This window comes from Falco peregrinus, chromosome 6, assembly GCF_023634155.1.
Source record: "Falco peregrinus isolate bFalPer1 chromosome 6, bFalPer1.pri, whole genome shotgun sequence".
NCBI lineage: Eukaryota > Metazoa > Chordata > Aves > Falconiformes > Falconidae > Falco > Falco peregrinus.
Genome location: NC_073726.1, coordinates 22,572,805 through 22,598,775, shown reverse-complemented (window position 1 = coordinate 22,598,775; position 25,971 = coordinate 22,572,805). Strand labels below are relative to the sequence as shown.

Genomic DNA, 25,971 nt, shown 5'->3' with positions numbered 1-25,971 from the left:
CCTGGCAGAAGCAGTGACACTCTGCTCTTCTGCTTTCATGTATGGAATTGCACAGAGGGAATTAACTTGCCCTTAAAACGGAGAAAAGGGAGGAACCTGGGCTGGAGATGAAGACAAGCAGGAGATGGAGCAAGAAAAGCCTGTAGCTATGTATCTTTCAAGCTGCACCACAGAGCAAAGCCTCTGCCACTGTGAACGGGCAAGCTTTTACTCAAAATCTCAACATGCAGTAGACTAGCAACAACTCAAGCAAACCCTCAAAAGAGAGCTGTGAGCTTTGCAGTGCGTAAAACAAGTCTTTATTTATTTATTTTTAGGAAGAGTGGTCTCCAAGATCTGGTGCCTGTCATGCAGCAGCCACCCCAGGTTACTGGAAGGGGAGAAGCCCCTGGAATCCCATCAGTGGACAACACTCATATCTGCTCTCACCAGCAAAAGCAAGTCTTTGGCCCTTTTATTCTGTAATGCTCTTGGCTGTGCTGCCCGAGGCCCCATGTGCTGGGGATGAAGTGTGCCTGGGTTGGAGGGGTGAAACCAGCTGCAAGCCACTGGTGGAGGGCACGGGCAGGCTCTGGGCTTGTGACTTCAGTGGTCCAGTCAACAGACGAGGCTTGGGCACTTGTGTTTGGGTGACCTAGCAGTGACTTTGTGTCACAGGGATGTCAAGGGCTGCATCGTCCTGCCTGGGTGGTGGAATGTGTTCCACATCAAGATTTAAAACTATGTGACAGCGTTGCTGACAGCTGTCAGTATGAACCCAGCCTGAGGTCAGATGTGCCCCAGAGCAACACCTACCACCTTTTTCCCTGTGTTTACATCAGTGGAAAGCTCCTGGCTGATCCTATAAAGCTGCCAGGGCAAGGAAGACATAAGGGCTTAAGGAATCTGCTTGATCTGAGACCTAGGCTTGAATGGTTTTAATAGGATGGTTCTAATATTGCCTTGGTGATGATGGAAGATGCTTTCTGAAGTAGGTAAGGGAAGAACTAGCACATGTATGACCAGGCTGGTCCAGTACAAAGGTCCTAGAACTGCAGGCCAGAAGGCAAAGAATAAGAGCAGATACTCAGCCTCTGTAGAGGTGAGAACCACTGAGCTAAGGGCAGAAGAGGGAGCTGGAGAAAAGGTCCATTGGCCCAACATGGTCCCGCAGAAGAAGACAGCACAAGCCAGGGGCAGGACAGCAAGTAACCTTTCTCTGCCTGCAGCTGCCAGCAACGTCTGGGTTGGGCTCCTGAGCCAGAGCAGTGGGATGATGCAGCAGTCATGCAGGCTTGGAAGGGGCTGAAATAGGATGATAATGCTCTCCAGGAGCAAAGGCTTTCTGTTCCACAGGCTTTTTGCTAGAAGCCAGATTACAGTTGGGGATTGCAAAAGCTACACAGCGCAGCTGAGGTCTCCAAGTTTTGCCCTGTGAGCTGCAAGTCCTGCAAAGGTGCAATGAAGGGGACAGATACAAGAGATACAAGCAGTTGCCACCAATTTCTGTGGTTCAAAGTACCAGAGAATGCTTCAGCTATGATGCCCAACCTTTATTTTTCTGGGTCTTGGTGCAGGAGTGGCAAGTGAGGCTACAGAAGCTGGGGGAAATCTATCCTCAAGAGCAGGGGGAGCTTAACACTGGGCAAATAGTAACACTTCAATTGAACATCACAGGTAGGTGCTCCCTAAGAGGGGTAGTAGTGACTCAGTCAGTCAGAGCTGTTCAGATTGGCAATGTGAAAACAACACTGTGGTTTATTTAAACATAAATGCAATCTCCTAAAAAGAAACTAAAATGCCAAAGTCTAACCTTTGCCTCTGATGATGGAAGAAGGTACTAGGAAAAGCTGATTTTTTTTATTTTTTTTTTTAAAAAAAAGCACTTTAAAAATGGGTCTTAAAACAAAAAGGATTTTGCACAAACCTGATGCCAGCCAACCAGAGCTGCTCAGAGTTCAATGGCCACTTACACGTAGTCTCCAGAGCAAACTTCACAGTAGGTGGAGCACAGCAAGACAAGACAGATATCCCTTCCTCTGCTGCCTGTACAGAGATGACCACTGCTCCCAGCAAGAGGGAGATGTTTCACCGCCTTTTGATGCTGCGTTTCCTGGGATGAGTGATCCATGAGCTTCCAAGGACCCAGACAGCCACTTGCACACAGCAATAACATCCCCCACCCCCAGAGGAATGCGAAGCTAACTAGAAAAAGGCTGATGTGTGGAGGAAGGAAAACAAAAATCTTACAGGTACATGTTAAGAGCCAGAAGCTGATAACCAGCACTTGAGCTGGCATGGGTGGCTCATACCCAAGCAATGGATAGGACACGCTGCAGGTTAAAAGACAGCTCTAAAATCTGTGGGGTGAGTTTTTGCTGTTAGCTTGTTCAGAGTGCAATGTGAGCTGAAGGGGTTAAGAAAGATTCAGCAAAACCTTTTCCCTCCCCTCACCACCCCGAGTAAACTACACAGTAGTCCATTAAATGGCAACTTTTAACCAGTCTTCCAAGCAAACCTTTCAATATGAAAAGGTGAGGAACACAGACACGGGGTGTTTCAAATAACTGCACACTGCACCAGAAAAACTGCACAGGCAAAGCTTTGCTCGCTGCCCCATGTGACATTCCAGCCATCTTCTCAAGCTCAAAGAGATGGAAACATGCCCATGAAACACATGCAAAGCCTTCAAGCAGAAGGAGTTCTCTTCTATAGACGGAGAGCTCAGCTGGGCATTAGGGGGTGATGAGTGTTATCCAAAGCAAAAGAACAGGTCAGCTGTTGTTCTGCACTGAATGTCCTCTGTTATATACATCTTGTGAAAATAGTAAGTTGAATGCACCATGTGTAAGCATGGGCTTGGACATTCGCCAAGCTCCCCACCCTCCCCAGTTAAGTTGCAAGCATGTGCTGATGATGGTTTGATGGCTGGATGTTATGGATTAGTCCCAGAGAGTATTTTTAATTAATGGTGTAATTTAGAGATCCATAAATAAAAAGTGGATTTTCAACAACTTAAAGTAAAAATTTCTAGAAAGGCATCAATGTATTTGCTGAGTAAGGCGTTGAGCAGGTTCCTCCATGTTCTTAGCAAGACCATCCATGGTATCCATAAATAGGGGGTGCAAGGGGGCTTCTTGAACATAGTGTGTCTTGGACAGAAGCATGAGATGTTCTCATTTTAGTCGCTCAACAAGTCCCTGCGTCAGTCCAAGGTGCAAAAGCTGAGATCTGGAGAGAGCTGCTAGCTGAGGGAAATATTCCAGGAGCTTCTCCCATGACAGTTCCAGCAGGCTGGGTACCACCAGCCACATTTTAAACAGAGAGCCAGTCCGTTTGTTTTCATGGATGTTGACCACCCCTCCATGAACGTACATGCAGCCAGCCTAGATGGGAAAAGGGGGAGAGGGGAGTTACATGGGGCACAGACTGAACTGGCACACCCACCCGAAGGTGCTGAGGAGCAACGCAGCTGGGAAAACCAGAATTTAACTCTCCAGATTCCCAGCTGGTTAATCACAGAGTGAGATACATCTCACACACCTTTATGTGCTGGTAACAGAAGTATCGCTGCCTGAGCTAGTCACCCCAGGCTCTTCCCAAGGGGAGGAATCACCGCTGAAGGGCATGTCTCTCATCTTAAAGCACGTATCCGCTAGCTTAGAGTGCTTTACTCTGTGTTTTAGGTGAATTCTATCCCAAGAAATCAATTTTAGGAGTGGGGCAAAGTGTTAACGAATTATTATAGAACCATACTTATGTTTCAGCTAAAAAGAATGTATTTTTTTAAAACTAAAACCACACTGTACAAAGACATATTGCATTACCTCTGCTGGCTCAGCATAACCCTGCTCCAGGAACGACATGAACACAGAGAGATGGGAAAAGATCAGCTGCTGACCTATTTTTGCAAGTGGTATTTTTTCAATACACAGGAAAAGCAAGGGCATTCCTGCTGTCCAGGCACCCATCTGCAGTCACCGAGCTGTCAGGGAAACACCTTTATCAGGCCTAGAGTTTCCCAGAAAGAGTCGCATTTATAACAGTCTCTGAACTAGATAACACTGCTCTTATAACCAAAGAGCCCGACCTCTGACCTCACATGCTGCCCTAAGGCAATGATCAGCTGAAGGACAGTGAAGTCACAGCTAAATGCATTTCTTGCTTCCTACTGCTTATCAATCACAGGCCCCTAAGACTCTAGTCACGGCAAAAAGCTATAGCAATACCAACCTTCCCATTGGCAAAGGTCTCCAAAGAGGGCTACTCACCTGCTAATCTTTCAACTCAGGCTGTTCTCAGTAGGCTAAAACTACTTTACTTGGGGAAGTATTTGTGCTTTTTTTCCTTTTGCGAACTGCTCTTCACACATGGAATTACTCCTTGGAACTGATACAGTTTAAAAGGTAAAATTCCGCATCGCTGCTTTTAGAAAGCAGAATATCCTGTGTGTTCCTGCTCCTTAAAAAGCAGCAGGAGTAAAAGGAGTCAATGCAGTGACCTCAACCCAGCCCTCAGACTCCAGAAAGATGCTGCATTCAGTGGAGGTCACCTCCTTGGTAACATCAGTTCAGCTCTATTTGAAGCCCACACAAACGTCAGAGTGCTTGAATGAATGGTTTGAACTTCAGGTACAGAGGAAAGAAATGAGTCACTTACTGGTGTGACAGCAGCACAGTGAAAATACACTGGTTCCGGCATGGCAGCTGGGAGCTTGACCCACTGGAAAGTTTGCAGGTTCAGCTTCCAAACATCTCCCAGAATCACTTCTCCATTATAGCCTCCACAAACGAACACATCTGTAAGAGAGGAAACCCACAGTGCTTACATGCCCAGCCATTCGTTATCCAGCAACTGCAGAACACATGGTGACTGAAGTCAGTGATCACCCTTCCAAAACAGTTTTAGGGTCAATAATTATTTTACCTTGACACAAGCTCTCGGTACCTCCTAAATCAGTCCCAGTGCACTGTTCATAATCACAGAGACCACTTACAGAATCACAGAATGGTTTGGGTTGGAAGGGGCCTTTAAAGGTCATCTAGTCCAACCCCGCTGCACGGTCAGGGACATCTTTCACTTGCTCCCAGCCCCGTCCAACCTGGCCTTGAACACTTCCAGGGATGGAGCAGCCACAGCTTCTCTGTGCAACTGTGCCAGTGTCTCACCACCCTCACAGTAAAGAACTTCTTCCTAATATCTAACCCCAAATCTACCCTCTTTCAGTTAAAAAATGTCGCCCCTTCTCCTGCCACTACAGACCCTGGTAAAATGTCTCTCTCCATCTTTCTTATTTGCCCCCTTTATATACTGAAAGGCTACAATAAGGTCTCCCTGGAGACTCTCTTCTCCAGGCTGAACAACCCCAACTCTCTCAGCCTGTCTTCCTAGGAGAGGTGCTCCAGCCCTCTGATCATTTTTTTGGCGTCCTCTGGACCCGCTCCAACAGATCCACATCTCTCCTATGCTGACAACCCCAGAGCAGAGGCAGTGCTGCAGGCAGGGTCTTACCAGAGCAGAACAGAGGGGCTGAATCACCTCCCTTGACCATGCTTCTTGTTATGCAGCCCAGGATATGGTTGGGTTTCTGGGCTGTGAATGCCCATTGCTGGCTCACATCCACTTCCTAGCCTGCTGGTGATCCCAACCCCACCATGGCAGATTCAGAGCTAAATGACATTGACAAGCAGCAGTGCAATCCCACTTTTAGTAGCTGTATTACACCCCAGCTAACCTGAGTTCACAGGCACTTGGGTTTGATCAGATTCTAGCAGTTTTAAACCCACAGGGTGCAGCCACAGCCCTGGCTCCTAGTCTTGCTGCCTGCCAGAGGCAGGTCTTGCTCCTGGCTTTGCCCAAGTTTTCAACTCAGAGGCTTGCACTGCAGCAAAATACTGCTGATGAAGGTGACTGGAAGCATCTCCCAGCTCCTGCCTAACTTATTGGCACAGTTAGCACTCCTAAGAAATATAATCTGGTGCATCACTCCACCCTTTAACATACAGCATTTAGTAATCGATCTGAAGAGTTTTGAAAACAAGGATCAATATTGCAACTGCTTCTTCATGCCACTATGAGCAATTTGGGTTTTATCAAGTTTGGGGGAAGGCATTCTTGGAGGACAACAAGGCTACGGGAGAGGCCCAAATCTAGTTGCAGGAACACTCCACCATTCAAAATTGTGGGTAACTGAACACTGACTGCACAAGCAGAGCCCTCTCTAAGCTGTGCCTCAAACAGTGTCATGCAAGTGATTTACAGCAAGACCACTCGGAGGATCAAAGTGAAGAACAAAAGGCTCTACAAAGCTCCATGCAGCTCCTAACATATAAAATGGCCCTCACTTTACTAGAGAATGGAAAGACTTGGATGATAACTCAGCTCATAATCCACTCCATATGAGCATTTCAGATTTACAACACCATGAAAAGGACCCGCTGTCAAAGAAATCCCTGAACAATCTTGTTTCTGAAGAACTTGACTTCCAGGGCTTGGCCCCACTTTGCCTTTCACAGCAGACTGTAAAGCTAACAGGTTAGTCATTGAGCTGGAGCAGGAGCATCATTCCTACATGTTCATGAGCTTGCAACCAGTAAGTTGCGAAGTACCACAGACACTTGTGGCTAAAATACGTGGAATTTTGCACTGAAGTGGCCACACATGATTTAGGTGTTGCATAAAATACTGCAGAATTCCAGAGAGTGACCGCACTGTGCACTGCAGAAATAAATTTGCCTACAGCAGCAAGACCTTGCATACGAAGAGTGATGCCAACTGGGCAGCTTAAGGCCTGTCAATAAGAAAGAAATCCTCTTCCAGAAAAGACACATGTGCCCTGCAGTCCTCTCAAACATGTATTGGAGGCCACCATCTCTAAGGCTATAAGGATGGGCTTGTCATTGCTAGGTTGTATAAGATACATCAATTTTCAAGCAGCAGATCTTACCATTTTTTATCTGAACACAACTATGGCATCTTCTGGCTGCTGGGAAGCCTGAGGAGAATAAAAATAACGTATCAACTATAGTTGCTTTAAAGTGCTTGGGCAAGTGGTGATTATATCTCAACATACAATCATGGATAGGAGTCACTTGTTTCATTTATAAGGGGCTTCTGCTTTCCTACAATCACAGGTATAACATTTCTAATTTAACAACCATCTGCTTCAGGCTTGACTCCACCTTGGTCTCCAGGGAAGGAAGAAATGTGTGGAATGTCATTCTCCACAGACTCCAGCTCTCAACTCTGGCTTGGTGAAAAGCAGCAGCCGAGGGCCTACGAGGTTTCAGGGAAACCCCTGCTGCTAACCAGGCCAGCATGTGGTCCCTCAGAGGGAGCAGAGATGATGTGTATCTTCAGGGAGGAGAGCCAGCCACTACCATCTTTCCCACCCAGAGAGGGAGGGAAGCCAAGCTGCTATATGCTTCAGATGGGTTAGTCCTCACTGCTAAAGCTCTAAACAAGCAGGACCTCAAATCCAGCATTAAGCCACGTACTGTACAAGGTTATGAAGAAGACTTCCAGCCTACCAGAAAACTGCATCTTTAAGCACACTGGCCACTCTCTGGTTTACAGGGGAAGAAACAGGAAATTCCAGACTCACCAACTTTTTCATGAGGTTTTGTGGCAATTTCCTCCCAGGTGTTGGTTTCAAGGTTGTATGCATGGATCTGAAGGGAGAAAGAGGAGTCATTAGCTCCTCCTGGCTCTCCCAGCAGTACCATGATGCAGTTACAGGCTCTGACCCAGGGAACCACTATAAATAACCCCTCTTTTTCATTAAGTGTAAAAACAAAAATAGCTAATCGCAGCCAGCGACTAAGCAGGTATAAAATCACCTTCAAAGCATACCAGCTTACTCAAGCTTTCATCTCAGACTTTGCTATTTGAGCCCCACAGCTGAAGAAAAAGAATATTGCTTTTAAAAAAACTGGACCAATTAAACCCCACACCCTCCAGTTCTCAAAGGTCTTTAGAAATACCTATTTCATACTGCATGTAAGGAGAAAAGAAATGCAGAGAATGGAGAGGTAAGAAGTCATGTTAACTGCTGCAGTTTCAACTTTTTCAGAAGCAGAGCACTATTTAAATTCTCCTCGCTTACCGTTTTGGCATTCAAGATGAATTCACTCTTCCCTCCCCAAATTGTATTGGACAGAAACATTTACCACAAGAAAGGAAATTAAAGCATATGATTAAGAGGGAAGACAAGAAAAGAGGTACCATATCGATATCTGAATTTAATGTCAAGGAATTCTTTTTGCGCTTTCCTGTTTTGGGACAAACACAACATTTAGAAAGATATCCTGAGTGGTTTTAAATGAGAACCTTTTATAACAGGTCTACATAAATGAAGCAGATTGGTATGGTCACTGCGTACCACAGATTCATCATCTGTAAGTCAACAAGGACATGTTTGTGGCAACATCAGGTTTTACTGAACTAGAAGAACAATCTACTCCTAGTTATCTATTTTTTTACCAAGCTCTCCAGGCAAAGGCAGATTAAGAGATCAGGTCAGTTATATTTCACTGCAGAAAATCTCCTATCAATGCAAGCATTCAAGGTTTCTGATTGCCTTACCTTATCTAAGGAATAAGCTGTCCAGGAAGTTCCACCTCCTAAGATATAAATCCGTTGACCATCATGCGCGATTTCATGTCTGTACCTGAAGGTGCGAAGAAGGACATTTAGCAGCACAAACAATTAGCGCAAGTGCACAGCAACAAAAGCCTTCTGGAAAACGCTGCCAAGTTTGAGTGGTTTAAGCAGACATCCCAAGCCTGGCTATGCTGTATCAGTCCCTCACATTGGGAGCATTCAGACGTGGAAGTGTTCATGAGCAATTTGAACAGCACCCATCAGTATTCCAGCCCCTGCTCTCACTAAGATTATCGCTGATTCATCTCCCAGCCCTCCTTCCTCCATGCCTCATTACAGAACAGGACAAGGGACAGGGATCATCTGGAGCCTCTTCCCCCCCTCAGCACTCACGAGCTGCCCCAGGGTCCTCAGCTCTGTTCTGGCATCGCACAGGCCAGATTAGTGTCCTGGCAAAGGCTTCACACCCCACACCTACACTCCCCTGCACGCCACACTGCTGGAGCACTGGTTGTGCAAGGCTCACAGCCAAAACCATTGCTCTAAAAGTGCCCTGTCTGCACTCTCTCAGCTTCTCACTCACAGTAAAAGTGGTAACTCCCCAGTGTTACTGCTCTCTGAGACCGTCCAGCTTCTCACCTCTCCTCTGGCATGTCACAGGACATGTTGTTTGGTTTCAGCTGGATCCATTCTCTAGTGTTGAGGTCTAGCTTATGTAGGTCAGTACTGTAAATGTAACCAGTTGTTCCTCCAAACACGTAGAGACAACCATTGATGATGGCCATGGCCTGGAAGGTAACAAAGAGAAACCAGTTGGAAAGGATGCATGACATCAGTGTCTGAAAAAGAGAGAATTTCCACCCTCCCAAAGCAAGACACTGCTTGCAAAGCTCTACGTACAACTTACAAAATGACATGTTCAGGACAAACATGAAGGACAAACAAGGACAACACACAAAAGATGGGGGTGGGAGGTCTGTAGGAATGGTAAGTAACTCCACAGTCGCAACTTGATGACCTAGAAGTGGAGCTGCTGATTTTCAGGCATCAGACAAGACAGATCTGGGCAACAGGAGCTCCCAGAGCTAAAACCAAAGCACAATTAACCCTGAATCTCTTCCATGCTGACCTTATATAGATACTGTTATGCAGAATCTTATAAACCAGCCATCAGATAGCCAGCGGCATTAAGCATAACACAATTGATAAGTCAGACTAAACAACAGAGACAGCCTGTACAATTCAAAAGCACACAGACTATCAGCCTACTGAAGCTGTGAAGGTCATGCAGGCACCATTCCCTGATGCAGTCCAAGGTGGAAGCAGAGATGTAAGTTCCTTTTGCTCCCAACTGCCTGTTTGCCAAAGGCCAGCTCAAGCTGAATTGGGCAAGGGGAAGACTACTTTCCTTCCCTCAAGTGTCTGGGGCACATCTAAACAAGAAATTAGTTGGGTTATAAATGTCTGCACCACAAGTACACTGGCAGCATTACTGGAAAGCACAGAAAAAAGCGGCAGTCCTCCCGTGAGAGTGAATCTATTTTTCTGTACACCACGGTCACTGACAATATTATGTAAAGTCTTAAAAGTTGTTATTCTAATACAAGTAAGACCTATTAACCACTGTTCTCATTTATAGTCTGGGGTTTTAAAGGCTTTGAGGAGGCTTCAGAGAAACTCTAGAAACTACAACCACTCCTTAAATCAGATGTACTTTTTCATTCAACTGCATCTGGCATTTAGTTAACAAATTTTGGCTTTTCTAACTACAAGAAAACTACTCCTTTCCTTTGAAATCTCGAAGAACCAAGACCACCCTACTTCTTTATGAATGATACCTGACTTCCCATACACTTAGGCACACAGAGAACAATTCCAGTTACTAGCAGAGAAGACAACTCCATGCTCTGGCCTCTTTTCTGTGACACACAGCACTTCGTATGCAGGTACACTCAAAGTGCCTCAACAAGGGTTGTCCTTCATACCTGGCCATAGATTCGATTGGGTTTCTTTCCTCGGCAGCTGAGCAGAGCCCATCTTTTGTACTTGACGTTGCAGACATGGACATCATTGCCATTGCTCTCCCCAAAGGGGATCCCGGTGCCCCCAAACACAAGCAGGTTGTTGCCATGCAATACAACTAGGAGAGAGAGACAGAGCAGGTACTTGTTGCTGTGAGACGCAGTAAAACAGAATGACTCTCTGCTCTGGAGACAGTAGGCAGAGAGTGTTCAATACTGTTCAAATACCCTACAATTCACACTATGCATTTATGGCTTTGAAATGCTCTAAAAGAGAATGAATGCAAGCTAAAAACCATGGTAACCAAAGGCCTACTTTTAAAAATGGCTAGTGAACAAAGAGATCTATTTTTGGATGCTTTAAGATGTCTCATTGCACGGAGCACCTGGCTGCTGAAAGTGCAGGTGACCTGCAACTATCAAGCTAAATACCTAAAGACTACCTCTTGCATTTGAAATTTTTTCTTTCCCTCTGCCTCAACCTGAGCAAAAGCGGAAAGAAAAAAAATCACGAAACCAACCCAAATTCAAGGCCTACTTGCAAAAGAGTTGGAAAGAGGATCCAGATTTGTTCTTGTCCAGTTTTGCATTCCACCAGGGACACCAATTAAAATAGCTTCAGGACTAGGCACACAGGAATTGAATTTCCATACGTACGTGACATGGAAGCTAGCTCCCTGGGCATGTAGCCTTCAGTGCCCATTTGATGCCACGTGTCTGTAGCAAAGTTGTAACGCCAGAGTTCCCTGAAGAGCGGGTAGTCTTCATTCTCTGGCCCACCGGATTCATCATAGTCAGGATTGTAGCCTCCAAACACATACAAGTTGGCATTATCTGCCACACAACGATGGCCGCTTCTTGCTGGTGGAGATCTATGGCCTACAGCAAAATGAGAAGGTAAAACTGCTTCAGTGAAATGTCAACAGAGGAGCTGAGCTTGTGTCTGAGGGTCAGGAGCTGCTGCAGTGGTTCTCCAACAAGAGTGGCTGCTGTTTAGCCATAGGGAAGCATGTCTGCAGCTAGGAGGAAATGGCTCTGTAATGACAGATCCATTTCACAGAGCAGCAGTGGGGAGAACCTCTGTGTGCCACCATCTCATTCATGTCCACTCTAGCCCCTGGATCTCACCTGCCCGAGGACTGCTGCCTGCAGGCTGACGCATGACAATCCTTCCACATGACAAACCTTCCAGAAAAGCTATTTCTAGGATATCTTTATGACCCCCCCCTTCTGTCACTCTTTCTGTATGGTGGATTTCACTTCGGAAACAGTTCCAAAATGTTTATATTTAAAGCTGCCTGATGGGAACAAAAAAGAAAAGTAATGATTTGTTCTCCCTCCTCTACAAAGCTTCTATCCTTTTCTTCTTTTTCACTCCTGGCACCTTGCATGGCAAGAAGGCTCTTTCACCTTGGACAACCCTGGGCTTCCTAAACATTAAGCAATGCAGGTCTGACACAGCCAGTAAAATCTGGTCATAGATAAGGCATTTGCACTGGAAAAGAGCGCAGCAGGGGACCCATCTGAGATCCTGCAGGCTGAGCTTGATAACTGGCAAAAGTTACTCCCAAAAGGAAGCCCTCTGCCTACCCACCCTCCTCCCTAAAAGCCAACGGAAATAAAAGCGGGTAGGACAATTAAAGCTCAGACCTCAACTGGAATAGACAGAAAGACTGATTCAGTCCGGGTAAACCTAAACAGCAATATTCTTGTTGGACTATGGCAACTGAAGTCTTAGCTGAGAAGTGATCAAAAAGTAATTCCAGGCTTGCTCAAATTCGATGCGCAGCAAGAGCCAAGCACAGTGCCAGAAATGGACGTTTCTCTTCAACAAGACACAGAACCACATAACAAATAAGAAAAATGAAAGGAACAGAAAACGATCAGGTCCCTGAACAGAGAAGCTGGCTGTGAGATACGTGTAAGAACATCACCAGCTGACTAAACCAAGAAGGTTGCAGAAATCATTTTTCTATGCAATACAACAGTGTTTTAGTGAGAGTAATTCTAAGCTTCATCTTGAGAAGGGGGATACATAATACTCCCCTAAAATATACAATTTCAGCACCTAATCATCACTCCCTCAAGCACATCCTCTGCTTGTTGCACCTCCAGACAGGCCCCTTTTGGGCCAGTTGACAGTACAGAACAATCAAAAAAAAACCAAAGAAGATTCTCGAAGACCCCTCACCCAAACAAGAGATCTTCCCCACCCACCTGCTCTCACAGCTCTTTTACAGACTTTTAGGATGGAACAGGACCCAGTGAAGCATCTAATTAGGACGTGTAATGTTTTCTTCTTAGAGCCTGTTACAATTATCAGCAGTGAATCAGATACATGGAGCAACAACAAATGAGGCATCAAGCATCTTTCCTACAGGAAAGGTGAAATAAGTAATTTGTCCAGACTGAATAATGAATTTTAACTCGGCACAAGCAGCTTTGCTTAATCATGTTCTCTGTTTACTGCTGCTTTAAGCTCCAACTCTTGTCCAAAATTAAGCTGCTCTACAGGGTTCAGACAAACTCCTTGTGGCGAAGTTTTGACAGATTTGGGTTGTTTCCAGTAATAATCGTGTCTCGCAGCAATCCACACATAGAAAACTAATAAGCACTGGCTGAAAGAGAGGGGAAGAAAGTTAAGGAATTAACAGAAAAAATCTGTAGTCTTTGGCCTGGCTACTGAGGCTTCACGGTGCCATCGGGCACCTGGCATGGTACGGACATTAGCACACAGAAGAAGTGGATATTACATGTACTAATTGCAGCAGCAAGGAAGCTACTGGCCTCAGTGCTGGACTAAACTGTTAAACAAATACTACATGCTTTAGAGGTGATTCACAAAGGGAAAGAGAAACATCTGTCCCTTTCGGCTTTTTTATTTTAAACTCTGAAGCTATCCAAAGAGATGGATTCATTTTTAAGTGAACACATTGACAATAAAGGTATTTACAATCCAGGTAATTGTTCAGACTGTTGTAATTGCAGATGCTTCGAGAGGGCAATTCATCGATCTTGAATATCTGTAAACAAAACTGCCTGAGAAATGCCCATGCCTCCCTGCAGCCTATAGAGGATATCTCAGCAAAGGGCTCACATGTCTGTGCCCAGCCAAAGGGAGCTCATCCTGCTTGTTTCTTAATCATAGAATCACAGAATGGTTTGAGTTGGAAGGGACCTTAAAGACCATCTAGCTCCAACCCCCTGCCAGGGGCAGGGACACCTTCCACTAGACCAGGTTGCTCCAAGCCCCATCCAGCCTGGCCTGGAACACTTCCAGGGATGGGGCAGCCACAGCTTCTCTGGGCAGCCTGTGCCAGTGCCTCACCACACTCACAGTAAAGAATTTTTTCCTAATATCGAATCTAAATCCTCCTTTTATTTAGTTTAAAGCCATTCTCCCTTGTCCTATCACTACAGGCCCTACTAAAAAGTCCCTCCCCAGCTTTCCTGTCGGCTCCTTTAGGTACTGGGAGCTGCCCTAAGGTCTCCCCAGAGCCTTCTCTTCCCCAGGCTGCACAGCCCCAGCTCTCTCAGCCTGTCTGCCTAGGAGAGGTGCTCCAGCCCCCTGATCAATGCTTGCGGCCTCCTCTGGACCTCCTCCAGCAGGTCCGTGTCTTTCTTATGTTGGGGGCCCCAGAGTTGGACACAGTACTCTTCTGTGTTTGCCCTGAAGGTCTCCAAAAAGACCTGAAAGAAGTGAAATTGGAGCTTAATTCCAGCAAAGACTGGGAGCACTGATACACACATTTTGCAAGGGAGTGAGGATTTAATTCAATCATCCATTAAATTTAAAAGGTGTTAGGGAATTAGGATTTCAAGTATTACATTAACTATAGATCCTACTTCCCTCTACTCACAACACTTGCCATGAGAATTTCCCAGAGGGAAGAGAGGAGAATAAGGCTGAGTTTTATATAAAGCCAACAGACTAAAGAGTAAGAGGCATAATTCAAAGAAAATAAATTTAAAAACAAAACCAAGGAGGCCGCCTCTGTCATTCACCTCTCAAAATTCAAAAAGGGAAGACACCTGACTTTGCCATAAAGCCCCAGAACAGTTAAGTTTCCATAATAAGGGATCAATTTTTGATGCTTGCAGGTCCCTGAGATAGCAAGATAGGTACATTAAATCCATACGCAGCCCAGCTGGTTTCACCTATTCCCATTTACCTAGAAATCCATCTCCTACCTTTAAAAGATAATTTTTTTTCCAAGATATTTTCAAGACACGGAAAGGGCATAGAAGCCAGAGCTGGTGTGGCGCAGATACCTGCAAGCACCCAGCTGGGATGGCCTGAAAAGACCATGCTTCCCAGGAAGCCATTCCTGCTGCAAACCACATTTGCTGCTAGTTCCCTGCCCATTCACACGACTCTCGCCAACAACTCAAAGGGTGCTGCGCACTACAGGAACAAATTTAAACACTCAGTAACTGTCTTTTTTCAGAAGCTAGGATTCTCATGGCAGAGCTAGCAGGAGAAATGATACCTGTCTCTGGTCAAGCATTCAGCTACTCAAGGGAAATCCACTGTCTTCAGCATTAAGTTGAGCACCAAATCGCAGATGAGAGTGGCTGAAATGCGTCTTCCTGCTGTGCCTGCCACACAGCGGTGACCCCCAGAGAAAGGAGGGGTGAAAATGCCAACCAGAGCAACGTTTCCAAAAGCTCAGGGTCAATCCCTGTAGCTACAAACATAAGCAATTTCATTTTGCTCTGCTCGAAAATAACAGATTTTCTGCTCTATTCAAGCAGACCCCAGCTGTGTTTGCTCAACACCATGCTCCTCATGTAGGAACTGACTGCTCTCCGAAGGCTTCACATTTCCAGCCTGCTGTTTTTAAGCTTTGCTCTTCACTGACCCCTTCACCTCAGTGGACTAGATACTCCCTCTTGCAATGGCCCATAGAAATTGACATATCTACCCATAAACAGGGAAAAAAAATATTCAATACATCTTCTGAGTCACCTATGCAAGCCCATTCACAAACATATCAATGAACCAAACAATCTTAAACGGAGTTAAATTGTCACCAAACTCTTCTATTCAGAATTGAAGTGACCTTAATCCACCTTAGAAGCTACACCTTTTTAAAGAGACCTGTAAAAGCTGAATCTATTTAAGAGTTAACGAAGATTAGTTTCTTCAGCAGACAAGCTCTATGACTTGCATCTCCAATAAAGAACTGCATTTCCATTTAATTATGTTTTATCAGATGATTCACATCTCCTACTGAAATTCTTCATGCAAGTTTTGGATCTGTTTTTGCTTCAGCATTAGTAGTGCACGACGAGCCTATTACACAAGTGCAAACTTTAGATGGTGCAGGAAGACAGAAAAACCCAAGAGTTTGGTATCTTCCTCCTCTAGTTAGTAAAGCCCATCTCATCAAGAGCTGAACCTGCCACAGATTAAGGAAGCACCCAACACTAAGCTAAGCCCAGCAAGGCACCATCACCGTGAAAAGCTGCAATTCACCGGGCCCTGCTATGAATCCTTGATGATGATGTGGAAAGTAGCAGGACAACGTACCAAGTCAAGACAGATTTGTGAGAAAGAGGGCATAAAGCTAGTTATAGAAAATGGCTTTAAAGTGGATGGATATAATTTGGAAAGCACTTGCTTTCCCAGTTTAAGACTCCAAAGCGAAGCAGAAAGGAAGATGGGGAAGGTGCATTCATAAGGAGATTTCTTTTCCTTGGTCCAGGGCAGAATGGAAACAATAAAACTTTCAGAGAATAAGAATCTCCACAAACAGAATGAAGCTGAACCATCACAACAGGGACATAATTAAGGAAAGTCCTAATTTAGGACTAAGCCATCTGATGGAAACTTGCTTGCTGGCTATGCACTGACCTGTTAGCACCCTGTTAAATTCACTCTTTTCAAATGATTCATTGACCTCAGAGGGAACGCTCAAATGGCCCAGATTGACTTTGTTAAAGTGGATTCCTAATTGAATACCTCTCCTGCAAAAGGTATTATTAGAACATGAGAGTAAGCAAAAAGGTGGCATGACTATCTGTTCCCGAGTTTCCTGATGTAACACAGCACAGCAACCAATGCATGAGACATTTGTTTCCTACCTCTCCAAAAACTGTGAATACAGAGCAAGTCTGGGGCAAGAAGGAGGAGAAAACAGAGATGTTCTTTAAGAAAATCTACAGAAACACATTATTTTGGAGAAGCGAAATGGTCCTGAATAGTGTCCAGCAAGAACCGCATTAAAAACGTCCCTCTTAAGGGGAGGACAAAACTGAACTGCACCTGCTGGTCCACAAATACTGTTCCTATTCTGACTAACACAAGCTTAAAAGATTATTAAATTCCAGCTCTGGGGCCTTGACAGCTACGGAAATCTATGGAAGGCCTGGAGAAAAAAAAAACAAAAACAAAACAATACAAAAATCCCTTAGCATTAGGAGATTATTTGAAGTTATAGAACAGATTAAATGCTACCAGCATGCCCAGAACCACAGCATGTGTCAACAGCTATGCTCAAGTCTACTGGACTTCTCTACTGCTTTTCAATAGCTCAATAATAAAATTATAGAAGAAGAAAATTAAACGTCTAAGTACCAAGTAGCTGCAGTGAATCACACATAGCACAACCATAAGGTGAGACGTGCTTCAGACAGAGCAGCTCAAAGACAAGTTTCAAAGAACAAAGGCATTTTATTTTCATTTGATTATCCCCCCTTTCATGACCGTAGGAAAAAAAAAGCTGGCATCATCTCACTGGCTAGGTTAAAGAAGAGGGGAGTACCTGCTATTTGAATTAGTAAACTAGCCAGCTGGCCTTTTTTTTTTTTTTTTTTTTAAACAAGAGGGGGAAAAAGGTCTAATTAGCTGAAATAATTTCTTAAAAATAAGCAATGGAAGAGTTGAATATGAAGTTGTTATGAGACCCTGTCTGAAACCATCCTTGTTTCTTATCATGAACATGCTGTCACAGAAAACCCAAATAAATCAATTAATCAATGAGAAGCTCTTGGCAGAGGGTAAGGTCTGCTTATGCCATCAGGTTATGCAGAATTTAATTTTTCCCTTCTTAAGAACATTTTCCCTAATCATCACCACGCCTTGTTATCAGTTCCCAGCAAACCAATGCAATGCTGTTCTCCCGAGGTGGCAAATCCACAACCCCTGCCTCCCTTTCTCAACCAGCCTCAGAAGGAAGAGGCCAAGGGCTCCCACCATCTGCTCAGAAATCTGTAAGCAGAAAGGAAAAGAAGAATGACCTCTGGATAAAGCCAGGGCCAGGTATGAGGCTGAGTATTAGCCAAAGCCACCTGCAGCAGAAAAAAAATGATTCCTAGATTCTTTGGGAGCAAAGATGATGAGGGAAGTGAAACTGCTAACTTCACACTTAAAAGGCAACTTAAAAGGCAAATAGAAACAGGCCAAATTCTTTTGCCACCACAGCTACCAGAAAGAGATTTGGCTGTAGCCAGCAGAAATGGCAGGAGCAGAACTAAATAAACATACTCCTCTTGCAAACACATAGCCCTTGCTTGTGGGTTAGTGTGACTGTAATGACTTTCCAGCTTCAGGATGCCTCATTCCTCAATTCTGCCACATGCTGTTGCTTGGTAAAGGTGCAAAAAATATCCTTTTGCACAGTCAGATCAGCAGCTTAGAAGCTGCAGGTGTTGATTTTAAAGTTTTGCCTGTTTATTCTCTTAGCCTTAAAAGATCACTAAAGACCTGTCTGAAATTGGAGTGCAATTATGTTTTGACACACTGCTTGCCCCATTCCAAGTTACCAAATTACAGAAATATCACAAAGCAGCAAAGCATTTATAATTTGGTTTTCCATGTATTGCTTGCTTGTTTCATGCAACCGTTTTATGGCTTGCTCATTTGGTTGTTTAAAGACATTGTAGTTCACAAAAAGAAAGGCAAGTAAGATAAAGGCAACAGAAATTAGGGAGAACTGTCTGTTCCATTCAGAATACACAGAGAATGATCCTCAAAGCCAAACTCAATAATTAAAGGCCAATGTGAAAGGTTTCACTCAAATCGTGGGGTGACGTCCAACTCACAAAAATCTGTATTTTCCTTATAGCACATGGCTTTCTCCACAGAAGAAGCAAACCTCTGTTTTTTCCTTTCCCTTTTGTCCATCTCACACTAAAGCAGCCAAAAAGCAAAGGAAAAGCAGCAGATGCAGCCAGGGGATGTTCTGACATCTAAAAGCTCAGTTCAGTGCAGTAGGGAGGTGGTTGCTCAGGGCAGTTTCTTCCCCAGTAAAACAAACCTTCCTGGGCACTCAGGGGAATTGCTGAAAGGTATTCATGCGGTATCAGCTTCTGAAAAGATGTACACACTCAACATCATCATCATCTGACGCAGATGACCTGAGATAAAAAGGATGACTGTTCTTGGGTTCGGGGTTTCCACATGCAGGTGGGATTCAAGGTCAGAATAAATGCTCAGCTTCTAACCTTCAGAAAAGAAGTTTATGCAATAAAAGTTACCAATGTTTCTAAATCTCAAGGACGATCAAACATTTTGGGTTTTTTTTCCAACCAAGATGCATTTGGAAAAAACACTTTACATGTGCAGCATATTTTTTGGCAACACAAGTCTCAAAGTTCTTTACATATTTGAAAAATGGGAAACAATGGCACAGAAAAGCTTACAGATTCATATTGCTAAATGAAGTTTGCTTCAAAAACAAACCCCACCCATTTCTTAAGATGACGCCACTTCAACCATAAGCTCACAATGGTCATCCAAACGTTTACAACCAACACTACACACCCTTTCTTACACTAGCTATTTAAAGCACCACCTCAACCACACTGCACAAATTTACCAAAACAGCTATCAGTGTTCACAGCACACAGTGGGGCAGCTGTGTTTTCATCTCCAACGCAGGCTCAACACAGCAGGCAGAATAAAGAGCAGACCTACTGAGGTGGCTGCACACTTCTGCCAAGCACTTCTGCTTTGAAAAATTAAAGATTAAATGCTGCTCTACCTGTAGTTCCTTGAGCAGTATTATACAATGAGGCAGAGCAAGGGAAGGCAGCTGACCCATAGTGTAGTCAGAAAGCATCCAGATTTGAGCTTTCGTTGTAGCACTCACTAGCTAACGCTGTACAAGCTCCCAGTTCATTCCTTGAACAAAGAGGTATCATTTTCCCTCTTTAATTTGATGGATTAGAGGTTGCCATGCACATCAGGTAATCTGAAATAGATAAATGTTGAGTTTAAACATTTGGGGCTGGCAGTGAAATAAAAGCAAGGATGACATTCTGCCAGGCTACAACAGGGAAACTCTGCCAACTAGATTGCTAGAATTAAAAACCAGAATCCTGCGCTGCAATGAAAGCATTGGTGAGTTTAATACTCTGAATTTTCACTCTGGTTAAATACTTGCATCTAGAAAGACTTTCCTCCTAGATCTACCTGACTATTTGCTATTTTCATATTTACTGGTGAAAACTATTTGCATGTACAGCCACGAATCCTCTTCACTTCATGTGTGGCTCAAATCCAGATTTGAAGACTATGCTGAAGTATTTTAAATCAAGCCTTTCTTGCCCTCTCCTCCAGACCACCTGGAATAAAGCATGGTTTTATTCATTGCTGCAACATAACCAACAGATACCCAGGTGTAACCTCAAACACTTCCCACAACAGCAACCCCAGCACCATCCTTTATAAGGTCCCTTTTTTCTAAACCTATTTTAATCGCAATATCCACTGCAGGGTCAGTTGCAAAGTAAAGGGTGCAAGCAGTCAGTGCACCAAAACTAAGTGTGAGATCTTGCACAAGGGGAGGGTAATTTAATTTTACAAAATATTTAAATGAGCTGGTTCTGGCTCCTCATACCCACAAGAACCAAGTATATCCAAGTGATCTGGCCAGGATCACTTATGTACAGCACAGAGGGTGAAAGGATGACAGCTGCCAAGTCCTTACTACGATTCCTAGGTTGTTCTTCATTTAGAAGGACAGATTAGTTATGGACAGGTCTTTTATACCCTCTGGCTCCTCCAGCGAGATGCTTTGGCCTTGGAGTTTTGCTTCCTTCTGCTTCCATGAAGTTAGGGAGGTCTGCTGCCTATTGTCTGCATTTCCTCATTTTGAGGTCTTAAAGTTCTTCCTGTTGAGCTAACAGGAAAAGGAACAGCACAGGCACTGAGCCACAACCGCATCGACTTTGTCCTGTTATCAGGGTGTAAGGTCTTCCGCTTGTAAGGCTTGCCCCAAACATGCTGGCTCTTTCCATCAATCTGTGATCTTCAATCCTACTAATCCCAGTGCAAGGCCATACCACATGGCATATATTATACCGCAACATTATCAGCGTTACTACTAGCAATATAATTTCTATTTCAAGCACTATTTCTGGAAATACAAACTAAATAACTACAGGATGTAAAGCTAACAAATACAGCGTGGCTTTTGGTTCCCAAAGTAACATACCAGCGGTGAATAGCTGAGGTGTGTGTACGCATCCTCTTTACTGCTTCTTAATGCCTTCTAAAGATGGTATCAGTATTATTTTCCCTCCTACCTAGTTCTTCAATATCCAGAATAGCAGGTTTCAATATCTCCCTTTCTATTTATGATTTCTGCAAGACTTCTGAAGGACATTTAGGTCAAGGGCTAAAGCCAAAGCACTGCTGGCTCTTAGGAGAGAGAACAAGAAAAGTCAATATTGACTTTGACTCCAGTCTTCAAAGCTTCATCTTTTTCATACCAGCCAGACAAAATAAGTTTGTAACTCATGTAATCAGAGTCCCTTACAAATGTTTGGATAAGCAGGCTGTGAATGCGTCGCCGAGAACAAGGTTTAAAACCTCTTCGTTCATCCAGCTGCATTTAGCCTCTTCAGATTCCACAGCTCCCTTCAGTGGCAGGCTGCCCATGCCTGAAAAATACCCAAGAGAGAAAGCAGCTGTGCCTTAGCCCCCAGCACCTGAATGATGACTGCCTGGAGCCGAGGGCAGCTAAGAGAGGCCAAAGAATGTGGCCAAGGATACCAAGATACAATCCACAGGCCACCAGCCAAGAACCTTTCAAATATCTGAAGTCTGTAAGGCAGTGTTTCTAAGAGAATGGTCATTCCCACATCCAGACAGGAGAGCTTTTGGGTTTGGATCAATGTCCAAATGGGTCTTTCTTCACCCTGCTTCTCAGAGGCTTTTGTTTTCAAACCTCTTTGTAGCAATCATGCATTTCAAACATTTCTGCAAGTGTGCAACTGGTTGTCAGTATTTCCTGTGATTAGCAGAACAAGAATGGGATTGTAATAGATGAGATAGCATCCCAAAGTGGAGAATAAAATAAGGAGTTCTTAATGAGTGAACTGTCCTTACTGAGAAACCAGAGCAATAAAGGAAACATTTGCCCCAGAAATGTATATATTACAGACTTCACACCACTAAAATTGAGTGTTCCTTGGGTTGTTTGTTTTTTTAAAAAATGTAGAAGGAAAATAAAGACATTTTGGAAAATGAGAACCAAAGAACAGCCCAGGTCGGAAGGGACCTAGAAAGATCATCTGGTCCAACTTCTCATGGGAAAGGGAGCCGATACCAGATTATTCAGTGCCTTTGCATCTTGAAACTCTCCAGCAATAGGGACTCTACCACATCCCTGAGGAGGTTGTTCCAGTGAATGATTGTTCTTACTGTAAAAAAATGTTTTTCTCACATTGAGATAAAACTCCCATTGCAATTTGTACCATTGCCCCTTCTTATCTGTGTAGCTCCTTGTGAAGACAGACCCTCATTCCTCTTTCTAGCTGTCTTTTAAGTACTGGAAAAACATGGCAAACTTCCACCCAACCCTCCTCTTCTCCAGGGAGATCTGACTCCTTCAGCCTTTCCTCATAAGGCAGGTTCTCCAGGCCTTTGACCATCTCCTTCGGACCTTTTCCAGTCTGTCTATGTCTCTCTTGACTTGTGGGGACCAGAGCTGGACACAACACCCCAGGGGCGGCCTGACAAGTGCCAAGTAGAGCAAGATGATCCCATCCCTCTGCTAGTAATGCCCCTGTGAATGCAGCCCAGGACCTGATATGCCTTTGTCACCGACTCACAGCTTGCTGTCTAGCAGGAACCCCAGGTGCCTCTCAGCAAGACTGCTCCCCAAACCACACAGGTCCCAGCCTGTACTAGGTCTTGGAATGTCATCCCAGGTGCAGGACTTGTATTTTGGTTTTGTTGAACTTCATACTGCTCTTGCTTGCCCACTCTTCTGGCCTATCCAGGTCTCTCTGTAAAGTTATCACATTAATTAAAGTATCACATGTACACTGCTCTTCAGACAAATAGCTTTTGGCTTGCTCCTCCATGTGACACAAAGGAGTTCAGGATTTTTGGGTTTGCTGTTGTATTTTTTAAAAATATATATTAGAAACTCCAAATCTCTCCGTACAAAAAAACCCTCTGTGACTGGCACACTGGGAAAATTATAGCTCAAGACAAGACCATAAATGCTGAGCATGGGAGAGGCAAAGATATATTTAGGTCTCCAGATTGTTTCTATCCACTTAACCCCAAGAGTCTGATGAAAACACTGGAAAAAAAAATAAGTGTGCACAGGAAGATTTCCTATGTGGAGAACAAACCACGTACCAGCTGTATTTGACATTTTTGCTCTTTCTAAAGCCTACAAACACTTAAAAATAGCTCCTTCCTTTCCCTTATCCAACATACAATTATAGATGTTTAAAGAATCTTTACCCATCAAGAGACAGCAAAAACAAAGTGCCTTTTTTTTTTTTAAGCTGTTAAGCCAGCAATGAGACTCTTTTGTAGATGCTGCTTAAGAAATGCCTCTATTGAGAAACCCTTGACAGAAATACTCCCCTTGAGAAAGCAAATAGAGCAGCACAACCCTGGCACGAGGTCTTACTAACTGCCTGCTTACCTTTTGTAATCATTTCCTTGTGCAAATTAAATTCTCCAGAGTGAAAAAGGTGACAAAAGCTTAAAATCTTTCCTACGAGTAGGTGGAAAAGGAGAATGTGACAAAAGCAGCACCTACATCAACGCGTATGCTCTCATGTTTAACCAAGAAATAGCCCAGATTTACTTCAAATGACGCATGGCTTAGCAGGAGCAATGGAGCTCTGCAGAGAGGTATGCAGCAAATGCATCCAATGCCAAAGCATGCTATGAGCTCTTTGTAGGCCTTCACAACAGTAATTACTTATAAAAATGGGATTAAAAGGAGATAGCATATTTTATGGAGGGAGTCTAGGGCACGGAATGGCAGGGGGAAAATGAAGGAATGCCTCTTGAAAACTGAGAATTGAGAGGTAAAGGAGGTAAAAAGAGAATTGGGAGGTAAGAAAACAAACCTGCTTGGAGGAAACGGAAGGAGGGGGGAAAAATATTGTTCTTTATCTCAACCGTTATGTAAGGGCTGCTGCTGGAGATCTATAAATAGCATTTTAACAGGTGTCAATCAGGGAGAAAACTCCAGTAATCGACCGCAATGGCATTTTTCCATCAAGTACTTTTTCAGCAAGATTGACAGTCAGCTTCAGATTTAAGGTTGGACTTAAGTGCTAAGGCTGAATTGTTCAAGGGTAGTTTGGCCCGGGGCTGTACCATCAGCCCCTGTACAGGTGGTGGAGGGCAGAATTCCATGTCGGGACATAATCTGTAGCCAAAAGTGGAATTGTTACAACTGCATCAGGAAGGTGTACTACCAGTTTGCTCAAGCCAACAATTAAAATTCAGGAACATGAAGATAATCAGATCTTGTGTTACCAAAAAAGGCCCTTATCACAGGAGGAAGGAAACACGTTTGAGAATTTACCCAAAAATAAGGGTGTGGAGCCACTTAGTGAATTCACAGTGGTCCTGCATGATTCTCGAAGGCATCCCTGCTGCAAATCCAGATTGTGACAGGTTTCACAGGAAAGGAAACATGGATCCTGGCCTGAAGGCCTGTTCACAGCTGCTAAGGCCTGTTCACAGCTGCTGGTGGTGCTCCAGACATGTGGTATACAGGCTCCTACCCCTGGGACCAGGAGGGGCTTCACATCCCCCACCTAGGGATGTAAGTGGCAGGGCCAAGGGCAGCTCGGGCAGAAAACGATGCCCAGGGCCTGGGGTACCCACCTCCTGTGCACACCCTGTGGCCCTTGAGAGCAGGGGGTGCTGCGGAGATAAGGAGAAGGGGATACCCCAAACCAACTGGGAATACCTCCTCATCACAGAACCATGGTGTGTCTCCCATCCCTCCCAGTATCGCAGAACAGCTGGGATGGGGGTGATCTCCCCAGTCCTGCAATTGTGGCGTAACTTCAGTCTCCTCCACCTAATATCCTGGGGCTGTTGGGATGGGGTAACCCCCCCAGCATACCAACACTTCTAGAAAGGAGGTGGAAATAAGGAAGAACCATCTTTCCCAGGGCCCAGGACTGGAAGAACCACCTTTCTCAGGGTACAGAACTGGGCTGAAATCTCATCCAAGGGCCCTCTGGTGGCCTGGACCCCCATTCCAGGATCACCCCCTGCCAGGACTGTGGGGTCCCACAATCCAAAAACCTGATATGTTGGGATTGGGGGGGTGGGGGGTGTCACCATGGGTTAGCCCAGGTCCATCCACAATCCCAGGGTGACTGAGATGGGTCTGACCCCCAATAGAGGCTGTGGAATATCCTGCCCCCCCGACCTGTGTCCATGGTGATTGGGATGAACTGCCCATGTAGGGCATCCAAGCATTCCTCAATGCATTGAGACCATCAGGATGGGGAGGGTTGAACTGCCACCCCTCAGGGTCGTAGGAGGTTGTGTCACACCCCCTCCACCCCCGAGACTGTCTCCTTCAACACCCTAAGACAGTTTTTAAAGTGATAACCGCCCCTATCCATGACTGTGGGCCCCCATATCCCAGGGCTGTTGGGACAGGAATAGCCCGGCCCTCCCCACACCACCCTCGGGCCTTGGGGACGGGGTGACCCCTATCCCGGGTCCACGAAGTACCCCAGCTTCCCTCCAACATGTCCCCGAGCTGCGGGGACGGGGATAACCCCCACAACTGAAGGGTACCCGCCCCCTCAGAGCCCTATGGACGGGGATGCCCCGGTCCCCGACAAGCTGGGGCCTTGGGGACGGGGTCACCCTCGCCCCTAGAACCGGCTGCCACTCACCCGCCGAGCGCGGCCTGCCCGGCAGCTGCACAAAGCGGTTGAGGAGGCCTCCGCCGCCAGCCGCCGCGCTGCCCGAGCCCTCCCTGACGCCCTCCCGGGCACCGTCCGCCGCCGACATGGCCTCGTCTGCTCCTCCTCAGGGCGAGCCCAGGCGGCGGCCAGCAGAGGCCCCCCTCTCTCCCGTCCCCCGCCGCCGACCAATCGGCGGCGAGCTTCTGCGGCCTCGGCCTATGAAACG

The 25,971-nt window shown here is 45.1% G+C and overlaps 1 protein-coding gene across 2 annotated transcripts; it reads right to left on the bottom strand.

The window, feature by feature from the left end:
- Positions 1-1,704: 1,704 nt before the first annotated feature.
- KLHDC10 (kelch domain containing 10) lies at positions 1,705-25,914 on the bottom strand. 2 transcript variants are annotated; one of them, XM_055808417.1, is made up of 10 exons: positions 25,734-25,858; positions 11,730-11,899; positions 11,259-11,480; positions 10,566-10,720; positions 9,220-9,368; positions 8,563-8,647; positions 7,583-7,649; positions 6,926-6,973; positions 4,639-4,778; positions 1,705-3,365 (listed from the first exon to the last, which is right to left on the bottom strand). In XM_055808417.1, exons 2-10 carry the CDS (start codon positions 11,761-11,763, stop codon positions 3,156-3,158), a joined length of 1,110 nt encoding a protein of 369 aa, XP_055664392.1. In that variant the 5' UTR covers positions 11,764-11,899; positions 25,734-25,858; the 3' UTR covers positions 1,705-3,155. The 2 variants fall into 2 exon arrangements, with proteins under 2 accessions (XP_055664392.1, XP_055664391.1); XM_055808416.1 differs by lacking the exon at positions 11,730-11,899 and having other exon boundaries at positions 25,734-25,914.
- Between the last annotated feature and the right edge of the window lie 57 nt (positions 25,915-25,971).

Coding starts and splice junctions, on each gene's coding strand:
- KLHDC10 (XM_055808416.1), bottom strand. CDS start 25,851: ATGTCGGCGGCGGACGGTGCCCGGGAGGGCGTCAGGGAGGGCTCGGGC. Junction 6,974..7,582: donor AAAACCTCATGAAAAAGTTG/GTGAGTCTGGAA, acceptor TATTCTCCTCAG/GCTTCCCAGCAGCCAGAAGA. Junction 3,366..4,638: donor ACTGTGCTGCTGTCACACCA/GTAAGTGACTCA, acceptor TTTCCCATCTAG/GCTGGCTGCATGTACGTTCA.